General features: G+C 38.9%; 1 protein-coding gene across 1 annotated transcript; it reads left to right on the top strand.

Moving 5' to 3' along the window:
• Window positions 1–623: 623 nt before the first annotated feature.
• Window positions 624–21,471, top strand: FAR1 (fatty acyl-CoA reductase 1). The gene is made up of 11 exons (XM_062494499.1): window positions 624–895; window positions 4,390–4,565; window positions 5,870–6,049; window positions 7,770–7,947; window positions 8,498–8,542; window positions 8,647–8,765; window positions 9,229–9,296; window positions 10,849–11,020; window positions 17,746–17,875; window positions 19,133–19,260; window positions 21,192–21,471. The coding sequence occupies exons 1-11, from the start codon at window positions 707–709 to the stop codon at window positions 21,352–21,354; spliced, it is 1,548 nt and encodes a 515-aa protein (XP_062350483.1). The 5' UTR covers window positions 624–706; the 3' UTR covers window positions 21,355–21,471.
• Window positions 21,472–23,723: the final 2,252 nt, after the last annotated feature.

Genomic DNA, 23,723 nt, shown 5'->3' with positions numbered 1-23,723 from the left:
TCCTGAAGGAGGTGTATTTGTGGCTAACTCAATCTTGGTTTGTTGAGAATTTTAACAACTTTGTTGTTTGGTTGGTTTTTTTTCCCTCCCAAATGACTTCATGTATGAAGAAGTTGGAAAACTCTTGTCTGTGGATCTGTATGGGTTTTTTGTAATCAATATAAAACCATCAGATCCCATTCCAAACAACTAACTCCACCTTTTCTCTGGTTTCATTTAATTGGTAGGGAGGCTCATCCTAACAGTGGCAGGTTGCTCTGCTGGCACAGTCAAAATTCCAGGGCCAGCAATTGGGGTGCTTGTCTCCCTTTCTTCTGTCAGTGGGTTTGAAGAATCCACTTGTGATTACATTTTAATGATCTGACCTCTAGTTTCCATGGAGCAGCCCCTTGGAGTGGTAAAGGATTACGTAGAGGTAAAACCAGCCTGAAGTTGGGCTGTTTTCCTGGCTGAGTGGGTGTCCCAGTCCTTAAAACACTGTTAACATGGGCATTTACAAGATCTGGAATGAGTGTAGTGACCCTGTGGGAGTCTTTCAGAATGTTATGAAAAAAGACAGCTTCAAGTACTGGTTATAGGTAAAAAAGCCTGCTAAGCATTTCTTTCAGGTATTAACAGCACAGATGTAATTATTCAGTCTTCTGCAAATCTGAACTCTGTAGGTTCTTTAACTTACTTTTTGTTTCTGTCTTCTGTAAAGGTCACAATGGTTTCCATTCCTGAATACTATGAAGGAAAAAGCATCCTCCTGACAGGAGCTACAGGCTTTGTGGGAAAAGTGCTTTTGGAAAAGCTGCTCAGATCCTGTCCTAAAGTGAAAGCAGTGCATGTACTGGTGAGAAAAAAAGCAAGGCAGACACCTGAAGCACGAATAGAAGAAATTACCAGCTGTAAGGTATGTGTCATATGCTCACAATGTTCATTTTTGTCCATCATTAGATGTTCCCATTTCATTTTGAGAAGAGTTTCAATTTGTCTGAAGCAAAATGTTGTTAAATTTTTTGGGGGTTTTTGTTTGTTTTGTTTGTTTGTTTGGTTGTGGTTTTTTTTTTTGTTCTAACAGAAATACAAAATCTAAGACCTGGCAGTGCTTCTATAACTGCTTCAAGCTGTTTGTCTCTAGCAAAGCCAGTAGTAGATAAATTATCCTGTATTTAATTCAGGAGGAGGATGTTCAGCTGTAATGCAGAAATGAGAAGTAAAAACCTGTGTTAGAGCTTTTTAAGAGGATATCAAATCAAGTGCAAGAGGTAGTGGACTGAGAGTTGTAAGATGGATTGAGATCTTTTTCAGATCTTGAGCAAGTCACCTTTTCACCTTGTGCCTTCTGTTTTTTTGTGGAATGTGCTACTGGATAGCAGTAAATAAGAATGTGTCATCTCAGCAGGAACTTAGATTTGTAAGTGGGACAGAAACGTTTGGCTTAGAAGATTGTTACGGATTTCTGTTGGTCAGCCTGTGACAGCTAGAAAGGCACTGAAGGCCTGTGTATTATCAAAGTGGCTCTCTAAATGATTTTCTGTGCGTGCTGGGTCAAATACTTTGCTCCTGAAAAGAATCATTGCCTTGAAATTCTGGTGAGCTAGGCTGGGCATTCTTACTAAGTGTAAAATCATCCATCTCTGTTGCCCGTCTTTCTCCTTAGAGAGTATCCTGTTCATGATGGGAAGGGTGAACGGGATGAGAAAAGATTTCTGGCAGGAACTTTGCTAAAAGAGAGTTTGTTATTTGTATCTAGGCCTTTCTCTGATGAAACGCGGGTGTCAGCAGTTAAATTTTTTCACTGAGATGCAATGTAGTTTGTACAAAATGTGTTCTTAGAAGGTGCTAAGGGGGAATCAGTAAGGAACTGTGAATGCACTTAGGGGTGTGTTGTTTGAAGTAAGGCAGTGGATTTCTACAACTCCAACTAGCTGGGATTATAGCAGACATGAAGATGGCTGTTCCCCAGTTAATTGTTTTCTGTAAACAGTCAAAACTGCAGCTTATTTTCAAAAGCGTCCTCCTGCAGTCTTGTCCAATGTCATAAAACAACAGAATGAGTTACAGTGGGGTTGTATCTTAAAATTTAGTTGAATGTTCTCTCTACATAAAACTCTCTGTTTGTCACTGCCCTGGAACGAGGAAAAAAATCTCCAAACTGAGCTCTGAGATGAAAAAGGAAATATTTCTCAATCCACTTTTTGTATACACCATTCCCCAAAGAAAAGTGGGGAGTATTTGAGCAGAGAGGGAAGTAGCACTAGTGTGTACTGACTTAAACTTTGCTGTAAGGCTCAGTGTGGCTTTTAGGAAACCTGTTGTAAAAGGATTTTAAATTTGAGTCCAAGTCTGCTTGTAGTCTGTACCAGCTCCTGTTGAGATAAAAATGTGATGTGATTTGGGTCTTGGTGAGCACTTACTGCTGCAGCAGGTTCACAGCAGAAGTCCTGGTAAGCAAAGTTATTGCTTGAGGCAGGAACACGCAGGGATGTAGAATAGGGCCAGATGTTTGTTTTGGTTTCATCAAATGATTAGACAAGATTGAAAGTCCATTGTTTAAATGGCTTTAATTGTCATCAAGATTCTTCCAAATGTCTGTGAAGATTTTAATAGGCTCTATTGTCTTAAGCTGTCCTGTTGCAAGGGCACTGCCAATAATTTTTCACAATTTAGATGGACTCATTCAGTGTTCTACAGATGCTTGAATGCTCTGTTTCCTGAAGAGTTTGAAACCTAAATGGGTGAATGCAGTAGTAACTAAAATAAATGTGAAAAAAACTGACTTACAAATAGCAAAACAGTGTTGAGGTTTCTACTTTCTTGGCACTTGAGACATATAGTTTGGCTGATCTGCCATATGTATTGCATGCAGTCTGGTTATTTCTTTTCCTTAGTAGTGGTGTCAGTGCTAGTGAGAGGTGTGCAGGAACAGTGCATGGCTGTGCATGTGGGATGAGGAATAACAGATATGATGGATGTATGAAAAATTAAAAACTGGCTCTCTAAGAGCTCATCCATGGTACTGCTTTTCTGTTATAATGTAATATCACACATTAATATGGTTAACAAGCAGTTGCTTCAGCTCCCTGGAGGAAAGTGCTGTCATTCCACCAGAAATATAGCAGGCTTATTTTTCAAAATCACTCAAAGTTTCTGCCCTTAGGTAAGAGCTGTTTGCTGTACCCATAAGAGTTGCAGAGGCTTTAAATGCTGTTTTGGCAGCTTTCTCCTATAAAGTGAAGCTTCATGCTTGCAAAGTCCAGTCAAGACCTCAAAAAGTGGAGATGTCCCATGTTCTCACTGCAGAATTAGAACTGCTACCTCAGGTGGCCGCACAGTGAGCTGCATGAGCTCATGTCTGGGCTGAAAAAACATCTCTGAAAAACAAGCTGGACCTGCAGCTGCTCACACAGCTCTGGGGTTTCTTGCTTTTGCCAGTGGCAGAGAAGGAGCAGAAATAAATTAGGAGAAGGACCGGTCTCTGTGGTAGAAATATAATCTTATGTTGCCTGAAGTGTTGTGAAACTGCACCTCTAGGTGACTTAATTTAGTTTAAAATTAATTAAGGTCATTCTGTAAGGAAATGCCTTTTGACTATTTGTCATTGGTATAACTGCCTGCTGGGGGGGGGGGGGTAAGAAGGTACTGCTGTGATTTTAATACAATATAATTGACTGCTGTTGAAGCAGTTGCAAGATATTTGCCCCTGGACAGTAAAGAAGGGTCTGCTTTTCTGCAACTTTCAAGGATGTTTTATTCCCTCAGTACTGTGTGGCTCAGGAGAACTTGCATATTAATAAGTGTAAATAAGATGAGAAGAATTTTAATCTGTATGTTAAGCCACCTGGTTAGAATCCAGCTATTTATGAGGAGAATTCTTGGTGGAATATAATTTTAGTGGGATTTTTTTCAGGGGGAATTGTTGAGTTCCAATTTGATAAAATTGAATCAGATGTTCTAATGTGGTATGCCATTTTTCTTTTAACTAGCCAGAGAAATGATTTCTTATTGGTTTTTTTTCTTTTTTTTCCTTTTTTTTTTAATAATCTGGAAGTTCTCCAAGACTGGCATAATTTGAGGATAGCATTTCTTAAATCACTGGAAATTTGTAAATCTTAATGCGAGATTTCTAAACCTAAAATCCATCATGACTTTTATAAGAATTTGAATAGCTATTATCAAGCTTGGGAAATGGGTAGACTGTTCCCTTGCCTTACATTGGATAAAAGTGTAGTTTACTTAATGAGAAGTCTGTGACATGCTCTTATGGTATTGCTAATGCACTGTTCTAAATGCCTGATGATCTTGAGGTTAGGAGGTATAGACAAAGAATGTGGGATTTTTCTTCACTTAAGTGAAATGTTTCTCATGCCTTCACTGAGTTGATAGTCATGTTATTTTTGACAGCTCTTTGACAGGTTGAGAGAAGAGCAACCAGACTTCAAACAAAAAATAATAGTAGTTGAGAGTGAACTTACACAGCCTGAACTGGATCTTAGCAACCCAATCAAGGAAGAACTTATAGAATGCATTAATATTATATTTCATTGTGCTGCTACAGTCAGATTCAATGAAACACTAAGGTGAGTCTAAAATTCTGCTTACCCTAGTCTGGTAAACCAGTGGTGCTCAAAGGGAGGGGCTGAATCAAGTGTCTGCCCAATGCTGCAAATGTGGGTAGAAAGGCTACAAATAAGCTGTAGCTACAGGTACTGTGCTCCCTAGTAATGTTAGTTTTTCTCCTGGTGTGTAAATAGCAGTGCAAACTATTCCTTTGGCCTGCCTTGTTAGAAAGGAAATGCACATTTCCAGAGGACAGTTTTGTGAGAAAAGTTGTGTGTGGGCAGTTCTAGTGCTTGCTCTCTTACCTGATGAGAAAAACAGGAGATGGAATACAGCTCAGCTCATCTGCCTGTCTTTTAAAAGTCCCTTGTTAATAATGGGGGGTTTGCACTGGCAGAAGTAGATGCACAGGGAGAGAGATGGAAACAAAGTGGAAAAAATGGTGCACACAGCTGGGATTATGAGCTCCTTTGACTTGTTGAAAGAGGTAGCAAACTAATTAGTTACCATTGATGTTAATTGCTTTGGGAAAATGGTCCCCTTTCCTGTGCCCCACTTCAGTAATAAAGTGAGATAAAGCAGTCTGAAGCTTAGTGATTGTTTGGGGGATACTGATTTTTTGTTGTTGTTGTTAATGTGACATTTTTGATGAAGTGTTGCTTAGCTGTACTCTTGAAACTTGATAGTACAGTGTGTACAAGGAAACTGGTGCCCACAGCAAGTCTGTAGGCTGGAGAGAAGATCTGAACTATAAAATAATCACAGGAGCAGGTCAGCAAGCTGTTATCTGCTGGGAGCTGTAGAGGTACACCTACTCTGCTACAGTGTCCTTAAACACAGTAATGGGCAGCTGTGAAGCTGGAGTGGAAGTGTGGTTCTTGGTGGTTTGCCTTTTCCTCTCCTTCCTTCCATCCTGTATGGAGCCTTTTGCTACCCTACAAGTAGATGCCAGTCTCCAACTAACTCAACTTGAACTTGGAAGTTGAGAGGTGCATCTTATGGAAGCTTGGTGTTGTGTTGCGTTGTTTCCTTCATGTTTTATGGAAAACGTGCGATTGGGATTTAGATTGAGGAAATCAAAGGATGCTGGTAAGAAACGGGTGCAAGGAGAATTGTCGGGAACATTGAGAGGTGTTTTAGATTAGGACTGTGGTGTATTATTCTAAGCAGAAGATTAGGGCAATCTCCATGCTGCTTTTTTTGGGGTAGAATGGAGAATTCAGGGATACTTTATATACCCAGCGCTGAGACATTTAGTAATGAATTTTTTTTTTGCTTGTTTGTGTCTGGCTTTCTACTAATGACATTTCTGTTGAATCAATAGAGATGCTGTGCAGTTAAATGTGGTTGCCACACAGCAGCTCCTGTCCTTGGCACAGCAAATGAAGAATCTGGAGGTGTTCATGCACGTTTCCACCGCCTACGCATACTGCAATCGGAAACAGATTGAGGAAGTCGTGTACCCACCTCCTGTGGATCCCAAGAAGCTGATAGATTCCCTTGAGTACGTGTTATGTTTTATGAATTTACTTGGGGGATCTGTATCCCTTTTCTTCCTGCTGTTGGAGTACCAAGAAACAGTTTGGAGCTGTAAAGATGAAGGGTTATCTTCCACTGTCCCAAAGGTCTGACAGCCTGGTTGGCACTCCCCTTTTCTGTGAGAGAGATGGGCTAAGGTTTATGGTTCCTTTAAGCTGAGCTGGGTGTAGAGGGGTACTGAAGGAGAGGGATGCTCCTGTCTACTCATGATGCCCCCTCTGTGCTGAGAGTGTCAGTCTGTCAGCTGTAGGATTAGTTGAACCAGGAGATACTTGTGCTAGTACCAGCACTGTGAAGGAAAGGATAAAACTAAGGTGCCTTGAACAGATGCCTCTATTACATCCACCTAAATGCCATTGCAAGATGAGACTGAGATGCTCAAATAATACTACTTACTGTAGAAGTGGTTCTGTTAGGTATCCTGAGAGCCCAAACGTTAAGAATCTGTTTTCTGTAGCTTTAAGTCTTGAATTGAGCACTACAGGTATGAAAAATTACTCGTGGTATTTTATTTGCTGTGTATATTAACTGTCCTGAGGTCTTACTTAGTAGCTGTCAAACTCTGAAACAGGTGATCATGTGGGATAAGTGCATGTAACTCTGCATCAGTCTCTTCCTCTTACCTTGTACAAAATATCACCTCTTGGAAGAGAAGTACAAAACTGAAAAGAACTAATTAAAAAGTAAAATACCTACTTTAACTTGTTATTTTAGGTGGGAGAGTGCTAACATTAAAACCAAATGAGCTACCACCTAGAATGCATATTGAGCCAGCCTTTTTTTATAATGTTGACTTTAAATACACTTAAAAATGAGAACTTGTAGAACAGTTCTATTTTGGAATATCTGACTTGTGAAGAGACAAATGCCATGGGCAGGGACAGCTGTGTGTACTTTAGAACTCCTGAGGGGAGGCTTTTGTAAAATTATAAAAGAGTGATCTCTAGCCTTCGCTACCCCTCTTCCCACCCTGTTCATATTCTGAAAGGAGTCTGACGTGTGTCCACTTTGTCATGTGACATTAGTGAAAAACAATAAATTCCATTTCTGTGACTAAGAGACCAAGGCAAATAAAATTCAAGTCCTGTTTTGCAGTGAAGAACACCAAAGTAGCAATATTTGCAGAGGTAGATCTTTCTTACTTGTGAGCTATGACTGAAGGTTATTATGTTTTTAATATGAACTGGGAAGCAAGATGAAATGGTGAGATTTTGACTAATTTAAAGGGAGAAACACTGATCATCTTGCATTGGGGGTGGTGTGTGATTGCTCACCACCACAAAGGTGGAAGGAATACTGGTAATGCAGCTGGGACTCCACTGTGGTATCACTTTGTAGATCACAATGCAGTGAGCCTATGTTCCAAAGACTAATTTGCTGTGTTTGCACTCCATCTTCGAGAACTTGGTTGGCAGAATCTGGGTTATTGTAAATGAGAGTGCTGGTTGCTCTGCAGTTGGTGTGTTATAAATGAATTACCAGGGGAAAAAGTAAATGTCGCTATGCTTCATTTGATGGACATTGAATCCTCTGTTTTTCTGAGAAACTTGTTTTTGTTTAAGTGTGTGTCTGTTTTTCTTTAAATGAGAAAAAATTAGTCATGGTAACTTCACCATTTCACAGCCCACTTCCCCAGTGAAGCAGCATGCAGTAATTGACACTTGCTTCTTGTTTTGTTCCTTTAGGTGGATGGATGATGACCTAGTGAATGATATTACTCCTAAACTGTTAGGCAAAAGACCTAATACTTACACATACACAAAAGCCTTAGCTGAGTCCGTGGTGCAGGAGGAAGGTGCAAAGTTAAACATTGCCATTGTAAGGCCGTCCATCATTGGTGCCAGCTGGAAGGAGCCTTTTCCTGTAAGTCCCTGAGTTGTCACCTGGCCGTCTTGCTGTAGACTGTAGTTCACACTGGGAGCCTCTTTATCCAGCGACCTTCATGGAGGAAAATCTCTTGGACCATGAAGTTGTCTTGGTTGCCTCTGGATGACTGAGAACAGCATATAGTGTCTAAATATTGTCATCAGAGCAAGAATATATTTTGGTTGGCAAATGTAAAGCACCTGAGTTGCTAGTCTAGAAGTACTTGTGAACTTGAATACTTTGAACATAAACATATTTTTGTGGACAACTGCAGTTCATTCACTAAGAAATAAATAAGCATCTTTCTCTGAAGGACCCCATGGGGTCCAACATGTAGATCTCTTGTCTGAGTCATAGAAGCTTGTTGCATCACCAGAATTTGCTATGGAAGAACTTTATTTAGCAATGTGGAATTAAAAATCTTCCTCCTCTTTGGTCTGATTTTCCTCCACCCCTTACACATGCAGAAAATGCTCAAATTTTCACTTGAAGCTGCTGATCTCAGTATACTGTAACAAAATCCTTTCCCTCTCCCCTTTCCTAATAGGGCTGGATTGATAACTTCAATGGACCTAGTGGTATCTTCATTGCTGTAAGTAATGAATGTACTTAATTTTCCCCCCTCCTTTTGGAAAGCAGAAAAGCTTCCTATGTTTTACTTCTGGCTCTTCTGGCTCTGTTGTTTTGTTCTTCAAGGCAGGAAAAGGAATTCTTCGAACGATGAGAGCTTCCAACGACGCTTTAGCAGATCTTGTCCCAATAGATGTTGTTGTCAATACGACACTCGCTGCAGCCTGGTATTCTGCAATTAACAGGTAGAAATGGTGACAGAAGAGAGTGGAAATGGTATTGTGTACTTAGTAAACCAGTCTTGTATTGAAATCCTCATCAGTCTCCTGCTGTTCCCTCAGGACAAAGTAAGGTTCTGACAGCATTAATCTCCCAAACTGTAACTTACTTATGCTAGAGGAAGACATCTCCCACTGATATTATGAAGCTATGTCTGAAAATTCCTTCCTGGGTCTTGATTGTAATCAATACAACCTGCAGTAGTGTAGGTGATGCGTTCTCTGAAATAGAAGAAATAGAATTAAAGAAGGAGAAAAATACTGAAAGATGCTATAGCAAAAAAAAATCGACCACGAGACTGATGCTTTCTGCTTGATATTAATGATGCTGTTGAGGGAAAGGATCACTTTGGGCATCTCTTCTGTAGTCTGTGTTTTTAAAAGGTTGCTTTTCTTCTAACTTGCTCTTTAATCTTTTTTTTCCCCCCAGACCAAGAAAGGTCATGGTATACAACTGTACAACAGGTGGCACCAATCCTTTCCACTGGAGTGAAGTTGGTATGCCTTGTTTCTTGTTTCTCATTAGCCTTAATACAAAGAAAAATCAAACAGGTTATCATCAGTAAACCATAATGCATTTCTATTTTTAAAACTGGTATTTTAGCCATACCTCTCAATTTTGCAGTGGATTGTGCTTTCTCATTAGCTTCCACTGTTAATTCTCTCCCCCCACCTCCCCCTGCAGCATTACCTCCATTTTGTTTGGTTCTTATTTTTTTTTTCTTACTCCATTATAACTTAAACTGTGGAAAAACTGATTTTTCTGTTTGCTGCAGCCATGGACTAATCCACAGAGTGTGGCAGTGTGTGGAGAGAAGTGTTGCTCAGAGGAGCAGTAGTGATGCTGGGTGCAATGCCAGTGTCAATAGATACCTATGAAAAAAAATATGAATAAGCAGCCCACAATTAAAAAATGTTTTTTACATCTGCATAATTGAGAGGTCTGGTAATAGTTTCGTCCTTGTGTAGCTGTTTGTGTTTGGCTTAAGTTGATTGTTGGTTGAGGTGGCTTTTTTAATATTCAGATTGTTGCATGTCACTTCAACAATTCATCTGCAGGGAGGAGTAGCCTGAAAGGAACTATGACTACCTATTTTCAACTCTAAAGATATCCTGACTAGGATGTAACCCACAGGCCAACAGCTTTATAATAGTTTGTGTAATAAAGAACAATGCAAGCTGTTTGGTATAGTAAAACTATTTATTAGTTTTCAGTGGTTTTAGAAATTGAGTTCTGAAACTCAGATTATTTTTTTCTTTCAGTTAACCTCAATACTTAAATCTATTTTACTTGCTTTTTCCCGTTTTACATGGATCTGTAGTTGCAAACATTATTGCTTCAATTAAATATGTAAAATTGCTGACTTCACCTATATCCCAATTTGAATCAGGGTATTTAAGTGCTGTCAATAGACAACAGCATGAAGTTTTAAGAGGAGATTAGAAGGAGAGGTGAATTTCCACATAATTTTTAAAGACCCTGATCCTGCAATATCTGCCATGTACTGAATTTATAAGTGTTTTCAAGAATTTCTCGTGGAGTCCCACCCTAATTGCTTTTTTCTTAATGTCTAAATTTGGATAAATTGGTTGCAAATGTCATTTAAAATCTCTTCAGATGACTGTAGAGTCTTCAATCTGTTTTAAATTCTTCACACAAGCGATCAGAATAACCCTCTTCATGAAATATAGATGACTGTTTAAATAGTTTTACATGCTCTATAAACTGAAATTGCTGTCAGTGTTTGAAACCACCAACTTCTCGGGTAGGGAAGAAAGAGAGAAGCTACAATAAAATATGGCACTGAAGGCATAAACCACCTCTTGCTTATGGTAAGAAGCAGTTCAACAGTATTTTGAATTAAAAGCTTATTTTGAGTTAAAAGCTCGAGTTAAAACAGTTGTTTTAGTTTCTGTGCATTGTAGAAGAGTGAGGGTGGTCATTTAAATAAGACACTGCTGTTGATGTTGTGCCCTGTAATGTACTTTGAAAAGCATTCTCTTTTACATGGGTGATTCTCGAAGCTGTTGTGCAACTTCTCTTTCTCAGAATACCATGTAATTTCCACTTTCAAGAGGAACCCTCTCGAGCAGGCCTTCAGACGGCCCAATGTAAATCTAACTTCCAATCACCTTTTATATCATTACTGGATTGCTGTAAGCCATAAGGCCCCAGCATTCCTGTATGATACCTACCTCAGGATTACTGGAAGAAGCCCAAGGTAATGGTGACTGGCTCTGCCTTGTTTGTTCCTCTGACTTTTAAGCAAAGCTGTGTGATGTATGCTGGTTTTATTTTTTTTATTATTATTCTTTTTTTTTTGTATTTTTTTTTTCTTTCCCTGAATGTTTTGTGACTAAAACTCAACCTTTTTTTTCTTTTTTTTCCCCTGAGAACAGCTCCTGGAATTCAAAGTAACTTTGAACTTTCTAGCAAAAATGAGAGTGTTTGCTTTTTTGTTGGATAGTTTAGGAGTTTGAGTAGTCAAGGTGAAGAGAATTAAAAAATACAAAACAAGCGATGTTTGTTCCTGGATAATAAATACTAAAAATATGTTGATCCTTATTTTTTCCTACAGAATACTGCATGAGTAACAATTACAAGCTATATCCATTAGACAATGTAGCAAGAATCCCTGAGTTTAAGCTCTCCACCAGCCCCCTCCTGTACCGCTGGCGGTGTGCAGAGGCCTTTATAGTGACTTTTTTCCATGATGTTTTGCTCATATTGACAGGTCGGAAACCACGGTAAGAGGGACAGGGCTAAAAATATCTTGCCCAAAAGGTGGTGGAACCTTGTAAAGAAGACATGGCCTGGGCACTGTGTGTGTGTACTAACTAAGCAATAAGAATCCAGTGGCTGCATTTTGGAGAGTTTAATGACTAGCAATGGCATTAGTGGCCATTAATGGCCTAGCAATGCTTTCCAAGGCATGTCTTGGATCAGAATCCTAATCTGTCATTAAACTCTAGGAAGTGGCTTGTGTTAAGGTGGGTGTTGCTTTTACAAACTGGAAATGGAATGGGGGAATGAGCTTTTAATTGCAGATTATTCCTGTAGATGATACAATTCAACCTGGTATGTTGGTTTGTATCATCTCAACGTTCCATTCAGTTTATAATATTTAGGCTAGCATTTGGCTAACTAAAGTGGTGAAAATAACAGGCTGAACTAAACCATGTAGAAGGAATATAAGGTACTGCTTCAATTTGTTTCAGATTTGCCAAGCCATATGACCTTAACTCATTGCTTATGTTACATTTTCACAAGCATTTGCCTTCAGACTGTAAAACCTGCACTGTGGTGACAGTGTATTACCACAAGTGAGTATCCATCTGTTGTCCTGTAGCCTAGGCCTGTCTTACAAGGAGGGTGAAAGCTCTGTAACACAGCAGTGGATGAGTAGAAAGGAGCTGTGTGAATGGTTGGTAGGGGAAAACCTCTGGGCTGCAACAGTGTCAGAGCAGTGGCAGTTGGCTGTGCCTGTATGATAATCTTCCCACATGAAAAAGTTTTCAGGTTTTCAACTCTAAAGAAGGTATTGTACCTTCTTAAAAAAATTTAAAAAAACACATAAAACATCCTACCTTCTAGGCTCTCTTGCATTCTTCAAGTTTATTTTTAATAAAAATTGATAGAAATTTCCTGATAGATAGGAAAACTTCATCCCTCACTAAAATGGTTACGCTATAAATGCTAAATCCTGTCTTGTGCATGGTTGGGAAGGAGTGCTGCCAGAATCTTGTCAGGCTTTGAAAGGCAGCTGGTCTGCTGAGTATTTGACCAGTGGGAGTAAAATGAGGCTGTGAATAATCATGCTGTTTAGAATATTTAGCTTAGTTTTATATTCTAACACTGGGAGTGCTGAATCTTGTTTTTGCTTTTCCCGGAGTTCTTACTTGATGTCAAAAGATGGCATTTAGGACTTTCATCACTTCTGGTACAATTGGTGACATTAATACTTTATAGAATAAAAAATAAATTTTCAGTGATACGAATATTCCTACTTAGCTTACTATAACAGTGGTTGGATGAGTTTCCTATGATGCACAAGATGCCAGTTGGAGAAGAGATGGCAGATTGAGCTGAACTGAGCTATTGTTCAGTCACAGCTTTTAAGTTGGTTACACAGCCCACTTACAGGAATGCAGCTTTCCTAAACAGCACTCCTTTCTTTTTTAAAAGCATTTAAAAGTGGGAGCCTGCAACAGAAGCAGTAAAGGCAGATGAATACCTAGATGGGAGGAACATGTGCAGTGTTAAATCCTAATGGAACAAGCTAGTGTTGTTTAATAATATGGAATTTTGAGACAGATCTTTATTCTTGAACTTTTTTTCTAGTACTTTGAAGTTACTTTAAGCGGTGGGCTGGAAGGATGTACTGCTGTTGCTGTGGCCATTCTCTCTGTTGATAGAATTACATTAATTACCAGGTAGCATGTACTCAGAAACTTCTAAAGACTTGGAAGCACTATTGGATATTCTTAAATTCAATGTAATGCTGTTCTGAGTGAAGAAGGACTGGCTTCATTAAAAATATGACCTTTTTCAAGGTGATTTAGCAGGGCAACAGCGTAGTAAAAATGTAGTAAAATCAGCACAAGAAAATACAAATACTCTGCTAACCTGCCTTTACATGAGTGGGTGCTTGCCCTCCCTGTGCTGAGTACACTGGAGTCTCTATTTTATTAAGTGCAAGAAAAATAAGTAATGAAATCACTGTGCAGGTTTAACTTCACTCTTGTCATACCGTTAGGATATTGTACAATGCATTAGGATAAAGTGCAATTGAATGAAAACTTTTTTATTAAGTAGAAGAAAAGGAAGAAACTAGAAACAGATCTGGTCTGTTATCCTTCAGAACTAAATGTTTATGTCAATAAATATTAAAACAAAAAAATCTTATTTTCAAAGCACTTATGTGTTGTAATCTTTCTGCAATGTGAAGTCATTCTTTTGCACCTCACTTATGGAAGCAATGTTTTTGATGAAATGGAAATCTTTTTGCTGTTTTTGCATCTAGTTGAAGGTTCTTGAATTTAACGATTCTCTGATAATATTAAAAGGTAAGGGAAGGAAGAAATAACCTATATAATATTTCTTCCAAATTTGTATAGAAAGAACGTGTACATAAAGGATTGGAATAATGACGATTTAATATTTTATATTAAAAAATGCTCTAGCATTGTGTAATTACATAAATAGTGGTGATAAACCTCAGCATTGAAGTTTAAAGGTAGTGTTGTTGATAGCTTGCTGTATACTTAGTTGCATAGCAAAGCTTATTAGTTGTCTAATTGTCTTTAATACAAGGCCTAGTTTGCTCTTGTAACTTTGCATAGTGCTTAGCACAACAGAACCGTGTGTTATTTAAAAGCAGTTTGGTATATTTGAAATGTTAAAGCCTTTAAAAATGCACACCAAGCAGATCTTCCCAGTTGCTCTGAGAAAATAGCATGTGGCATGAAATATTTAAAGTTGTAGTTCAGAGGTTTCTGCAGCAATTCTTCTGTTCCTGCTTCTTAAAAAGCTCAAGGATGATGTACGGAGGGAGGTGTGAAATTAGGTCTTTTACATCTGTCATTTCAATCTAAAGCTTCTTCAAACTGGAAGCACCTTTTGTGTATTTACTCTCTTACAAATGAGTAAGGAGCATAATCATGTTAAATAGATCAATAAATTTTCATCTCTCCTCCGTGCTTAAATTGTGTGCTTCAACAACCACAAAGCTGCTGCAAAGATAAGGATTCAGTAGTGTGTCTTACAGTTCACAATTCACAAGTGAAAATGTGAACAAAGACAAATGTAAAAGCTTGTTCTATGTTTTTAGAGGAGTCTTTATAAAAAAGCAATTACCTGTAATGCTTCTGCAGAGACTTGCAGACTGTCAGCCTGTAAATCCACTGAGGGATCAGTGTGTATTTGACATCAGGAGATGTTTTTAACCTGGAGACAATAGGTTGTGTGTAAGACTTTTCAAATTGTAGGTATGGTTTAAGCCAGGTCACTTGCAGTTGTCTGGTACAGAAACAAGCCCACCTAACTTGGGGATAGTTGAATTAATTTGCTTAAACTTTAATTCCTGAGATGTGCTTCTCAAACTGTTGTAATGTGCTTGGTCTTGATGGCAGTAAGGACTGCAAAAGAAGGCAAAATTATACCTTGAATTTGGGTGAAAGTCACCCAGACTGGCTGCCTGCTGCTAATGCTCATTTCTGTGAGTTGACCATCAGGGCTGGCTTTTTTCTGCCTCCAGCTGAGGAAGAAAGTGTGATGCAATGCTTGGTCTTGTGCTGACTGCTTATATTTGGTGTTGTCATTCATGACTTGCATCTATTGGCTGTCTTTGGAATAACTAGCCTTCAGAACTTGACGTGGAGGGATGAAGTGCCATTGTGTGACTTTGTGCTGGCTTTTGAGTTGTGCATGTTGCCATTCACAGGGAAAATGTGGTGCCATTGAAGTTAAAGCTTTGTCTGCCAGAGCTGTACAAGTGTCCACTAAAGGACACTCATTGCTGACATCTCTCAATGTCACCAGGCTGCTTTTTGCTCCCCTCAAAGAGTAATGTAGTTTCCTGTTGATTTAGTGCAAACCAGCGAAGTGTCGCAGAGAAACTTGGTCCACTTTTGCCAACTCTGTCATTGATTGGGCAGCTGAGATAATGTGGAGAACTGGTTTCCTTGGGCTAGTAGAGAAAGAAGCTAACCCTACAAAGAAAAACAGTTTATCCTTGATGAGTTGAATCAGCTGGGTCTGTGGCCATTCACTAAATCCAATTTGAGTTGGAGGGAGGGAGGGAAGGGGAAATAAAACCCTCTTTTAACCTTATTTTTTTTCTGTAATCGGCTTAGCTAAGCTCTAAAATCATATCTATGAGCAGAGACAAAAAGAATCCCAGCAGAGTCTTTGCATTAGTTTAAATTTAGCTGTGGTTGTTTTTGATTATTTTATAGAAAAGAAGGAAAAGCAATGTCAGTGTCCAGAAGCAAGTTCAAAATATATACGTATCTAATCAGGTATTAATTTGATCAGTTAGTATTTAGCAGAGGCACGAGGTTTTTAAACTGTAGCAGTTAAAATTCAGCTGCTGGTCCAGCTTAGCAATAGGACACAGACTGGGAAGGTTCATAAGGGCAAGTCAGGTTAAATAATCTTCAGACTGTCAGTGGACAGAGCTCTGCAAAAAGGCTTAAATGCTGTTTGGCACTGATTTTGTCCAGGAGCTTTAGCTCTGAGGTCTTTTTGGCTTATCTGGCCAGTGAGCTCTTTGCTTTCCAAGTTTTGAGTTATTTTCCTAATTTTTTGACATAACTTAACATCCCTTTTTTTTCCCATTCAGTTTAGTCTTAGTTGCACAGGATATGTTTTGGATGCAGAGTCTGTATTCCCAATGTTTTCTGCATCAGAGGAGCTCCATTTCAGTTCATCCCCCACTGGTGCCACCTTGCCCAGCTGGTGAAACTCTAAACAGGTGTTTGAAAGCTCCTAGAGGTGCTTAGTAATAAAATCAGCTGGTGGTCTAACATTTGAAGTCAGTTCTTAATTAGTAGATGTATTCCTGTGAAGTTTAAAAAAGTTATTTGTGCTTTTTGTGCTTTAGATATTACATTTTTCAGTGATCTCTCTGGTTTGTGTTGCTCCATTCCACAAGAAGAAAAAGGAAATTTTAATGTTTTAGATATTGAGATGCCATCTGGTAGTGACAGTAAGGGACACTATTGCAATGCAAAATACTTTCTTTAGAAGAGTTTGTGGGACAATGTGCTATATCCCTTCTACAAGTATGAATGCATCAAGGCAGCTTTCAGAGAAAAATATGTTTGCTTTTATTGCTTCTGTGATCTTTGTTGGCAAAATTTACCTTCAGAAAACCATTTCCTGTTGGTACTGGGTTCTGCTTTCTTTGCCTCCCTTCCCCCTTACCATTGTGCTTGAAATGATCAGTCTTGCTATAAGGATCAAATGGGAAGCAGTTTTCCATTTCTGTGAGATGGAAACACTTTGAGCACCCCAAGCAGGAATTTAATAGCATTAGGCTATGTGGTACTAGTTAGCACTTACTAAAATTGAGTGGCCATCTCCAACACTGAGACATTTGAACCAATTTTCTTGTCATAAATGTGGAAGCTTTGCATCTGAAAGGCTGGATGACTCTCACTGTTTTTGTGGGCCACTTCATATGGTATGATCAAATACAAACTTGCCCAAATTGATCCTTAAAACATAATTTTTCTGTATTCCAAGTGATGATTTTATAGAGTTTCTTCCTCTGCATAATAAAGGATGATGGAAGGTATTTCTGCATATTTTGAAGTGTAGAACATGATCTGCTATGATCTGTCTGCGCCCTTAAAACTTTTGCTGCCCTTTGCTGCTGGTGGTTTTAAGCCCTGATCTCTCAGTAACCATGATGAAAACCTCTGTTCTCTTACAGAGATCTGGTCTTGCACAATGTGCAGGGAGATCAGGGCAACTACTTCTTCCCTTGTTTAAGGGGAGTTACTGCACAGACATTCTGCTCTGTGCAGTTTGAGACTTCTGTCAAGTCAGAACCTTGAGTACAGCTCAAGAGTGTTCCCTTCCAGTGTGCTGAAGGGAAGAGGGTTCCATCTCCCTGTCCCAAGCTAAGAGTAACCAACAGAAGACCACATACTATTCCCCCTAATAAAAAAGTAAAAATGGTAATTTACAATTTTACTGGGAAGTAGAATTAGGACTGTGATAATTTCTGGTTCTATGCAGAGATTGGACAGCCAAAGTTCACTTCACTACTATGCAGAAATATCCTATTGATCTAATATAATATGCTTTAGGTATGGAGCAAGATGGGATTTTTTTGAGATGGGGTGGGGGGCTGGAGGGTAAAAAACCTTATTGTCTATTTCAGTTGTTTGAGCCAGTCTTCACCCCTGTAACCTGTCCATTCCATGCCTTGGATTGCAGGATGATGAAGACAATAACACGTCTTCATAAGTCCATGATGTTCTTAGAGTACTTTACAAGCAATTCTTGGACCTGGAGCACTGAGAACATGACTATGCTGATGAACCAGCTGACCCCTGAGGACAAAAAGGCAAGTGGCTGTGTCTGTGGCCATGGACACTGAGAGAGGGAGCAGCTCAGCAGCCCAAGATTGAATAAGGACCTGACCTGATGTGCAGCTTAACCTAGGAGGAGCTCAGCACTGCAGGGTCCTGGGAGGTCCTGTCAGATGTGCCAAGGCTGTGTGAGAAGCTCCATCACTGACCTGAGGAGATGAGGAAGGGCAGGGGAAAGTGAGACAAGGCTGCCAGTTTGTTGAGGGGAAAGGAAAAGTTCTTTCTTCCCAGGTTGAACTTTACTCCTGGTTTTCCCTACCTCCTCCACCAACAATGGCTCAGGTGCCCTTACTGAATTTAAGCTTCCCTTCTGCTATGGCTTTGTTGGTAAATATTCAGCAGAATAAAAATCACCAGTTACAGTTTTAAAAGCTAAGATTCCCTTATGCCTTTGGAACGGTTTTGTCATTCTTAAGATGTCTTTGCCACTGAAGTGTTTTTCAGAATCAGTTCAGTAGTTACATTCCAGAAAAGCTGCCAAATTTCTAAATAAGCTGTCTAAAAGTAGGAAATAAAATAGCTTTTGGTGGATGGTATTTCCACCCCTTCCTGTCCTCTTGCCTCCTCCTAGCAACTTGAATTCAGAAAAAGTTAAAGCAAAATGCCCAACACCAGAGCCTTGAATTGTTAGTATTTTCAAATTGCTGCATTTTGTTGGGATTTAAACACTGGTGCTGTAGAATCTTGAGATGAGGAAATCAGTACATCAGTAAAAAACTTGTTTATCAAATTCATCATAGTGATCTTCTCTCCTGCAGAAGGCACTCAGATGGTTGTATTTAAAATATAACTATAACTCTAAGCATAGCTATCAGAACCCTGCACTTAACAAACAGTGAACTTGGCACAGAGCAGTGTTTATTTTAGAGCATATTAGAATTATCTGGTTGCTTAAAAAAATAAATAACATACTAGAAAATAGTTACTTTCAGAATGGAATTTCTTCCAGACAGTTGAAGTGGGAAAACTGAGAAGTGGAGAGAAGAGTACTGCTACTGAGAAGGGAATATAAGGCATGAAGTGATGGAAGTTTGGAAAAGATTATATCAGAAGCTGGTGGTTAAATCAGAAATGGAGCCTAAATCTGGGCTGTTTCTAGGATTAAGGATAGGATAACTTTCTTGTGTCAAAGCCATATTGGATTTATCTGGAATAAAGACATTTATTTTCATTTAAATTATGTAGAGGTGAATTTTTGGGCAACTAACAGTGGAAGCTTTTCTGTTGCACAGACGTTTAATTTTGATGTTCGACAACTACACTGGGCAGAATATATGGAAAATTACTGCCTGGGAACAAAGAAATATGTGCTGAATGAAGAAATGTCAGGCCTTCCTGCAGCTAGGAAACACTTAAATAAGTAAGTAAAATTTTATATTTTTCCTGTGCCCTGCATTTGTCCAGGTTTGCTTTACCATTTAATGACTTAATTGTTCTTAATAGCAACTGTTTAGGTTCTCCACAATTCTTTTTGTTCCAGTCCAGTGGTCTGAAGCATTTTCTGAAACGCGTTTGTTGCTCCAGGGTTGCTCCCAGAATTAATAGTTACATTGTCAGTCTGGGATCACCGGTGTGGATACTGTAATCTGGGTTTTTGATTTTACCCAGGTATCTTTTGGAAGGTCCAAGGTATATGGTTACACAGCTCAGAATGGTTTCTTGGGCAGGTTTGATAGAGCAATAGCTGTCCTGGGAATGTGGTCTTTTGAGGGAAGTGAACAAACAGGCAGACACTGTGCACTTCAGAGCAGGACACTTTGGTGTTGGTGCTCTAGGATGACCTCCTTTAGCCTTTTTTCTGTGGCTTAATTCCTGCCATTTGAGTGGTTTGGGACAGTCCAGGATTTTCTTAGCACAGTTCTGTTCTTGGCTGATTCATCAAGGCAGCTGTAGACTTTCTGATTTGTCTTTTAAGAATGAAGTAAAAGTAATCTTGTTCTGCAATGCTACATCACATCTACAATCCTGACAACACACAGAGAAACAATCCAGGTCGTGACTTGTGTTGTCATTCTAAAGACAAGGATAGGCAGCTGTGGAGGGGTTTGGTGTATATTAAAACAACAAACACATTTTTGGAAGATAGTATCTGTGATAGTTGTGGAAATAGCTAAATAAGTGTCTCTTCTGGGTTGTTCTGTTTGAGTGGATTTCTACATTTCTGTTTAGATGCCATTAAAAAGTGCATAGAAATGATCACATAGTTGCTGTTCTTTATGCAAAGGATCATCATGAAAATGACACAAGAAATAATCTCGTATTGAAACGGCCTCTGGTTGTCCCTAGCTTTTAAGTTTGTAAGTGGATTGTTTAGCAAGAGGTTTAGATTCTGACTTACATTTACTCCGAGGTATTAATTTGGTCTCTTTTGTTGCCATCTAGTTCTTAACTCTAATCTGAACTTGGAATCCACTGCCTTAGTGTAATACAGATTTGGCAGCCCAGGAGACATTTTTCTCTAGGGAACCACTGGGTAGATTTGTTCCTCAAGTAGAAAGGTGTTGCTTTTGTAACACACACATTTAAACTGTTTTTCTCTGCAAATAAGATTTGTAAAGGAGCCCAGCCTTACCTGTAAACAAGATAAAGGCCTTAAAAAGAGCTGCCTTTAAAATAGAAATTGTCATAATCTGCTGAGCCAAAGAGATTGCTCTAAGAAATCTGAGTAAATTCTGGTTGCTGTTTTTCTTGAAGCTCCCATCTCTACATGCGAGAAGATTGCTAAAAAGCACAGTTGTTCTAAAAGGTCACTCAGTTTATCCTATACTTTAAATATAGTTCCTTGAGAAGAAAGGAGTTTAAAATTGCAGGGAAGAGGCTGGGTTCCTTGGCTGGAAATGTCTGGGAAATCGGATGAGTTCTCATCTGATGGGGTGAGGTGGTTTGGGTTTTTTTTCCATTTTTCTGTCATCAGTGGCAATTGGAGTTACTTCTACGTATTTCAGAAGTTTTAAATACATGGTGGGGAGAAGGGGATGTTCAGAGTGTAAAACATTTTTTTGGTTTGCAGCCTTCTATAGGTAAGTTAGCACTGTGAGGTTGGCTTCAGGAGGTTTCCATCAAGCAGCTCTGAAGCAGAAGTACGTGTGGTGAGTGACAGGGCTGACTGCTTGCTTTTCACTTGTGAAAAGCCTTCTCTGTTACTCACTTTTGTCATTACTAATACGGTATCACGAGATGAATAGACATGCAAATTGTGTTCTACACCAGAAGTTAATTTTTAGAGCGTTCTTTTTTTCCTTCGGAATCTTTGTACATTGGCCCTCAGTGATTGCTTTTGTTTGTCCCCAGGTTAAGGAACATTCGCTACGGCTTCAACACGATTCTGGTGATTCTGATCTGGCGCATCTTCATTGCCAGGTCACAGATGGCAAGGAACATCTGGTACTTTGTGGTCAGTCTGTGTTACAAGTTCCTCTCCTACTTCAGAGCCTCCAGTACAATGAGATACTGAGGAAGAGGATTTAGCATTAGGACATCTATGCATATGGTGGTCTAACTGCACAAACCCTGTACCTTGTAGTCATCTCACATTTCGTGAAGCATAATTTCATTTTTAATTGAAGTGCGAAATAAGCGGTATGGTATTTGTAACGTTAGCTGTGCATCTTCCTGGAAACAGAGCAAATGAAAAGGGCAAGTGCCACACTGAATTGGCTTAGAAGAGCATTTAGATACCTTTAACTCTTTGACCTGATATTAGACCACTGACCAACATAACCGTGCAATTTGGAACGTGTTTGATCAGAATCTGCCTTAACGTGTTTTATTTTATTCTAAGTTTTACTCCACACTGAGCAAGATACTAGTTACTGCACATTGGCATAGTAGATACTAGGTGCTGTAGACCTATTTATTTGAAATTCTCCTAAATTACAAAGGGTTTTGCAAGTTGCAAAAGTATACAAATGACTCTGGATCTCCTGAAATAAAACAATTGAGAACTTTTGTAATTTCTCTTTAGGTTTTGCCACTTCCTCCCTTCCCCTCAAAGTAGGGATGCAACAATGGTGCCTCCTTTGCTTTAAAAGAAAAAAAGAAACTAAAAAATGAATCAACCTTCCTTATTTACTGAAAGGCCTTTTGTAAATCTGGGCTTCAGAATGCACTTTGTGATTCGGTTCTGTGCTTGAACCTGGCTGTGTCCACTTTTGCATTTGTGTCAGCATGAACAATTTGCTACTCTGAAAGCAGAATTGATGAAGCATTGAGCAGATAAAAGGAAGTGTTATCCAGAGAGGGGCAAATAAAATAATTGACTGTCTTATTTTTAATTATTTATTTTTTTATTGGGAGCACAGAGCCAGCACTTCTTCTGACTTCAAAGTGTAAATGTAATGAAAAGGAATTTATTGTGCTTGGTTGCTATTTATATTGCTGGTAATAGTAGCTGGACAAGCTGTAGACTTTCATTAAGAGATACACCTGTTTTCTGGCTGTAAGCAAATACTTCAAGAATTAATAATTTTGTTCAAAATCTCTGAGCTGTTAAATTTTATGCATGGTCAACACCAATGCACCAGCACACTTTCTCAGCCCTGCCCTAGTAAAACCTCATTTCACTGGGCAAGCAGAGTAAGATGCACCTTGCTCCAAAATGAATAGATGTTAACAGTTCTTCCATCTATCTCTTAACTTAAATTATTAGGTTTAAACCTGAAGAAATACGGGGTGGTTTTCCTGCATGTTACTTTGTTTCAGTAGGGAAGACGTTTGTAAAAATGGCAAGTTGTGAGGAAAGATTGAATCCTTGTTTCTTCAATCCAAGGCAATACATGAAGATCCCTTGAAATTTTGGTTGCACAGATTTGAGAACACTGTAGTGTTCCTCTAATTCATGCACTGACCAGCACCCTTGCCCAGTGTTTGTTCATTCAAATCAGTTTGTACTGATGGATTTGTTCTTGAATCTACCTGGAAAAGCAAATAATTACACAAGAACTACATTATACTTGCCCTTGGTAGTCTTTTGTGCTATTGAATTAAATTTGCAAAGAACTTATTTTGTTATTCTTCTAAAAACTCTTACTTTAAAGAGAACACCTTTCCTGCAGGTGTATATCTCATTTTGAAAAGATAATGGCTTCCTTGTTGAAGCTAAATATTCTGTAGTAAGTAGTTAAACTGTAATTCCTTTTTAAAATTACTGGTGTATATATAAAGCTAGTGATGAAAAGCCTAAATGGTCCAGGACCACACCTGGTGTGAGAGACCTCTGACTGTGGCTGAAATCAATTAAGGCTTCTGTGCTTGGAGATGTTAACACTTTTAACAGATGCAGTAGGTATATGACATTTTTAGCTGCCTCCCTAAGTGTCTCACTAGACCTGAAAGTATGCTGAAGTATTCCTGAATTACAGACTTTATTCAGAGGAGCATAAATGTCCAGTGACAGCCCTGCTCCCATGCTGGCACATGGCTGAAGTTTGCTGAAGACAAGTGCATCATACTCTGAAAGTTATTCTGTGAAACAATCCACGTAGGAATTTTGGTTGTTTGTTTGTTTCTAACTATAAACATAATGTATGACCATGATAACGTGATACTTCTAATGTTGATTTGTTAATAGTGAGAGAAACTATGAAGCCAATGAACCCTTTTGGTCCAAGACACTGCTTAGAAATTTAGTCTTTTGGATAAATAACAAAGAGAGGGATTGCTTTAAGCCTAAGCTTATTTAACCTCTGCACTAACATTTGCCAATTTAGAAACCCTTTTTTCCCCTCTTTGGAGACTGTTGTTCTGTGCCCTTATTGGTATCTTACACCGATTCATCAGTCACCTTATTGAACTGACAGTAAATTCAGTGTCACATTAATTCTG

This window comes from Cinclus cinclus, chromosome 6 (genome assembly GCF_963662255.1).
Source record: "Cinclus cinclus chromosome 6, bCinCin1.1, whole genome shotgun sequence".
In the NCBI taxonomy this organism is placed as follows: domain Eukaryota; kingdom Metazoa; phylum Chordata; class Aves; order Passeriformes; family Cinclidae; genus Cinclus; species Cinclus cinclus.
The sequence above is the reverse complement of the archived record's forward strand: the minus strand, read 5'-3'. Positions and strand labels throughout refer to the sequence as shown.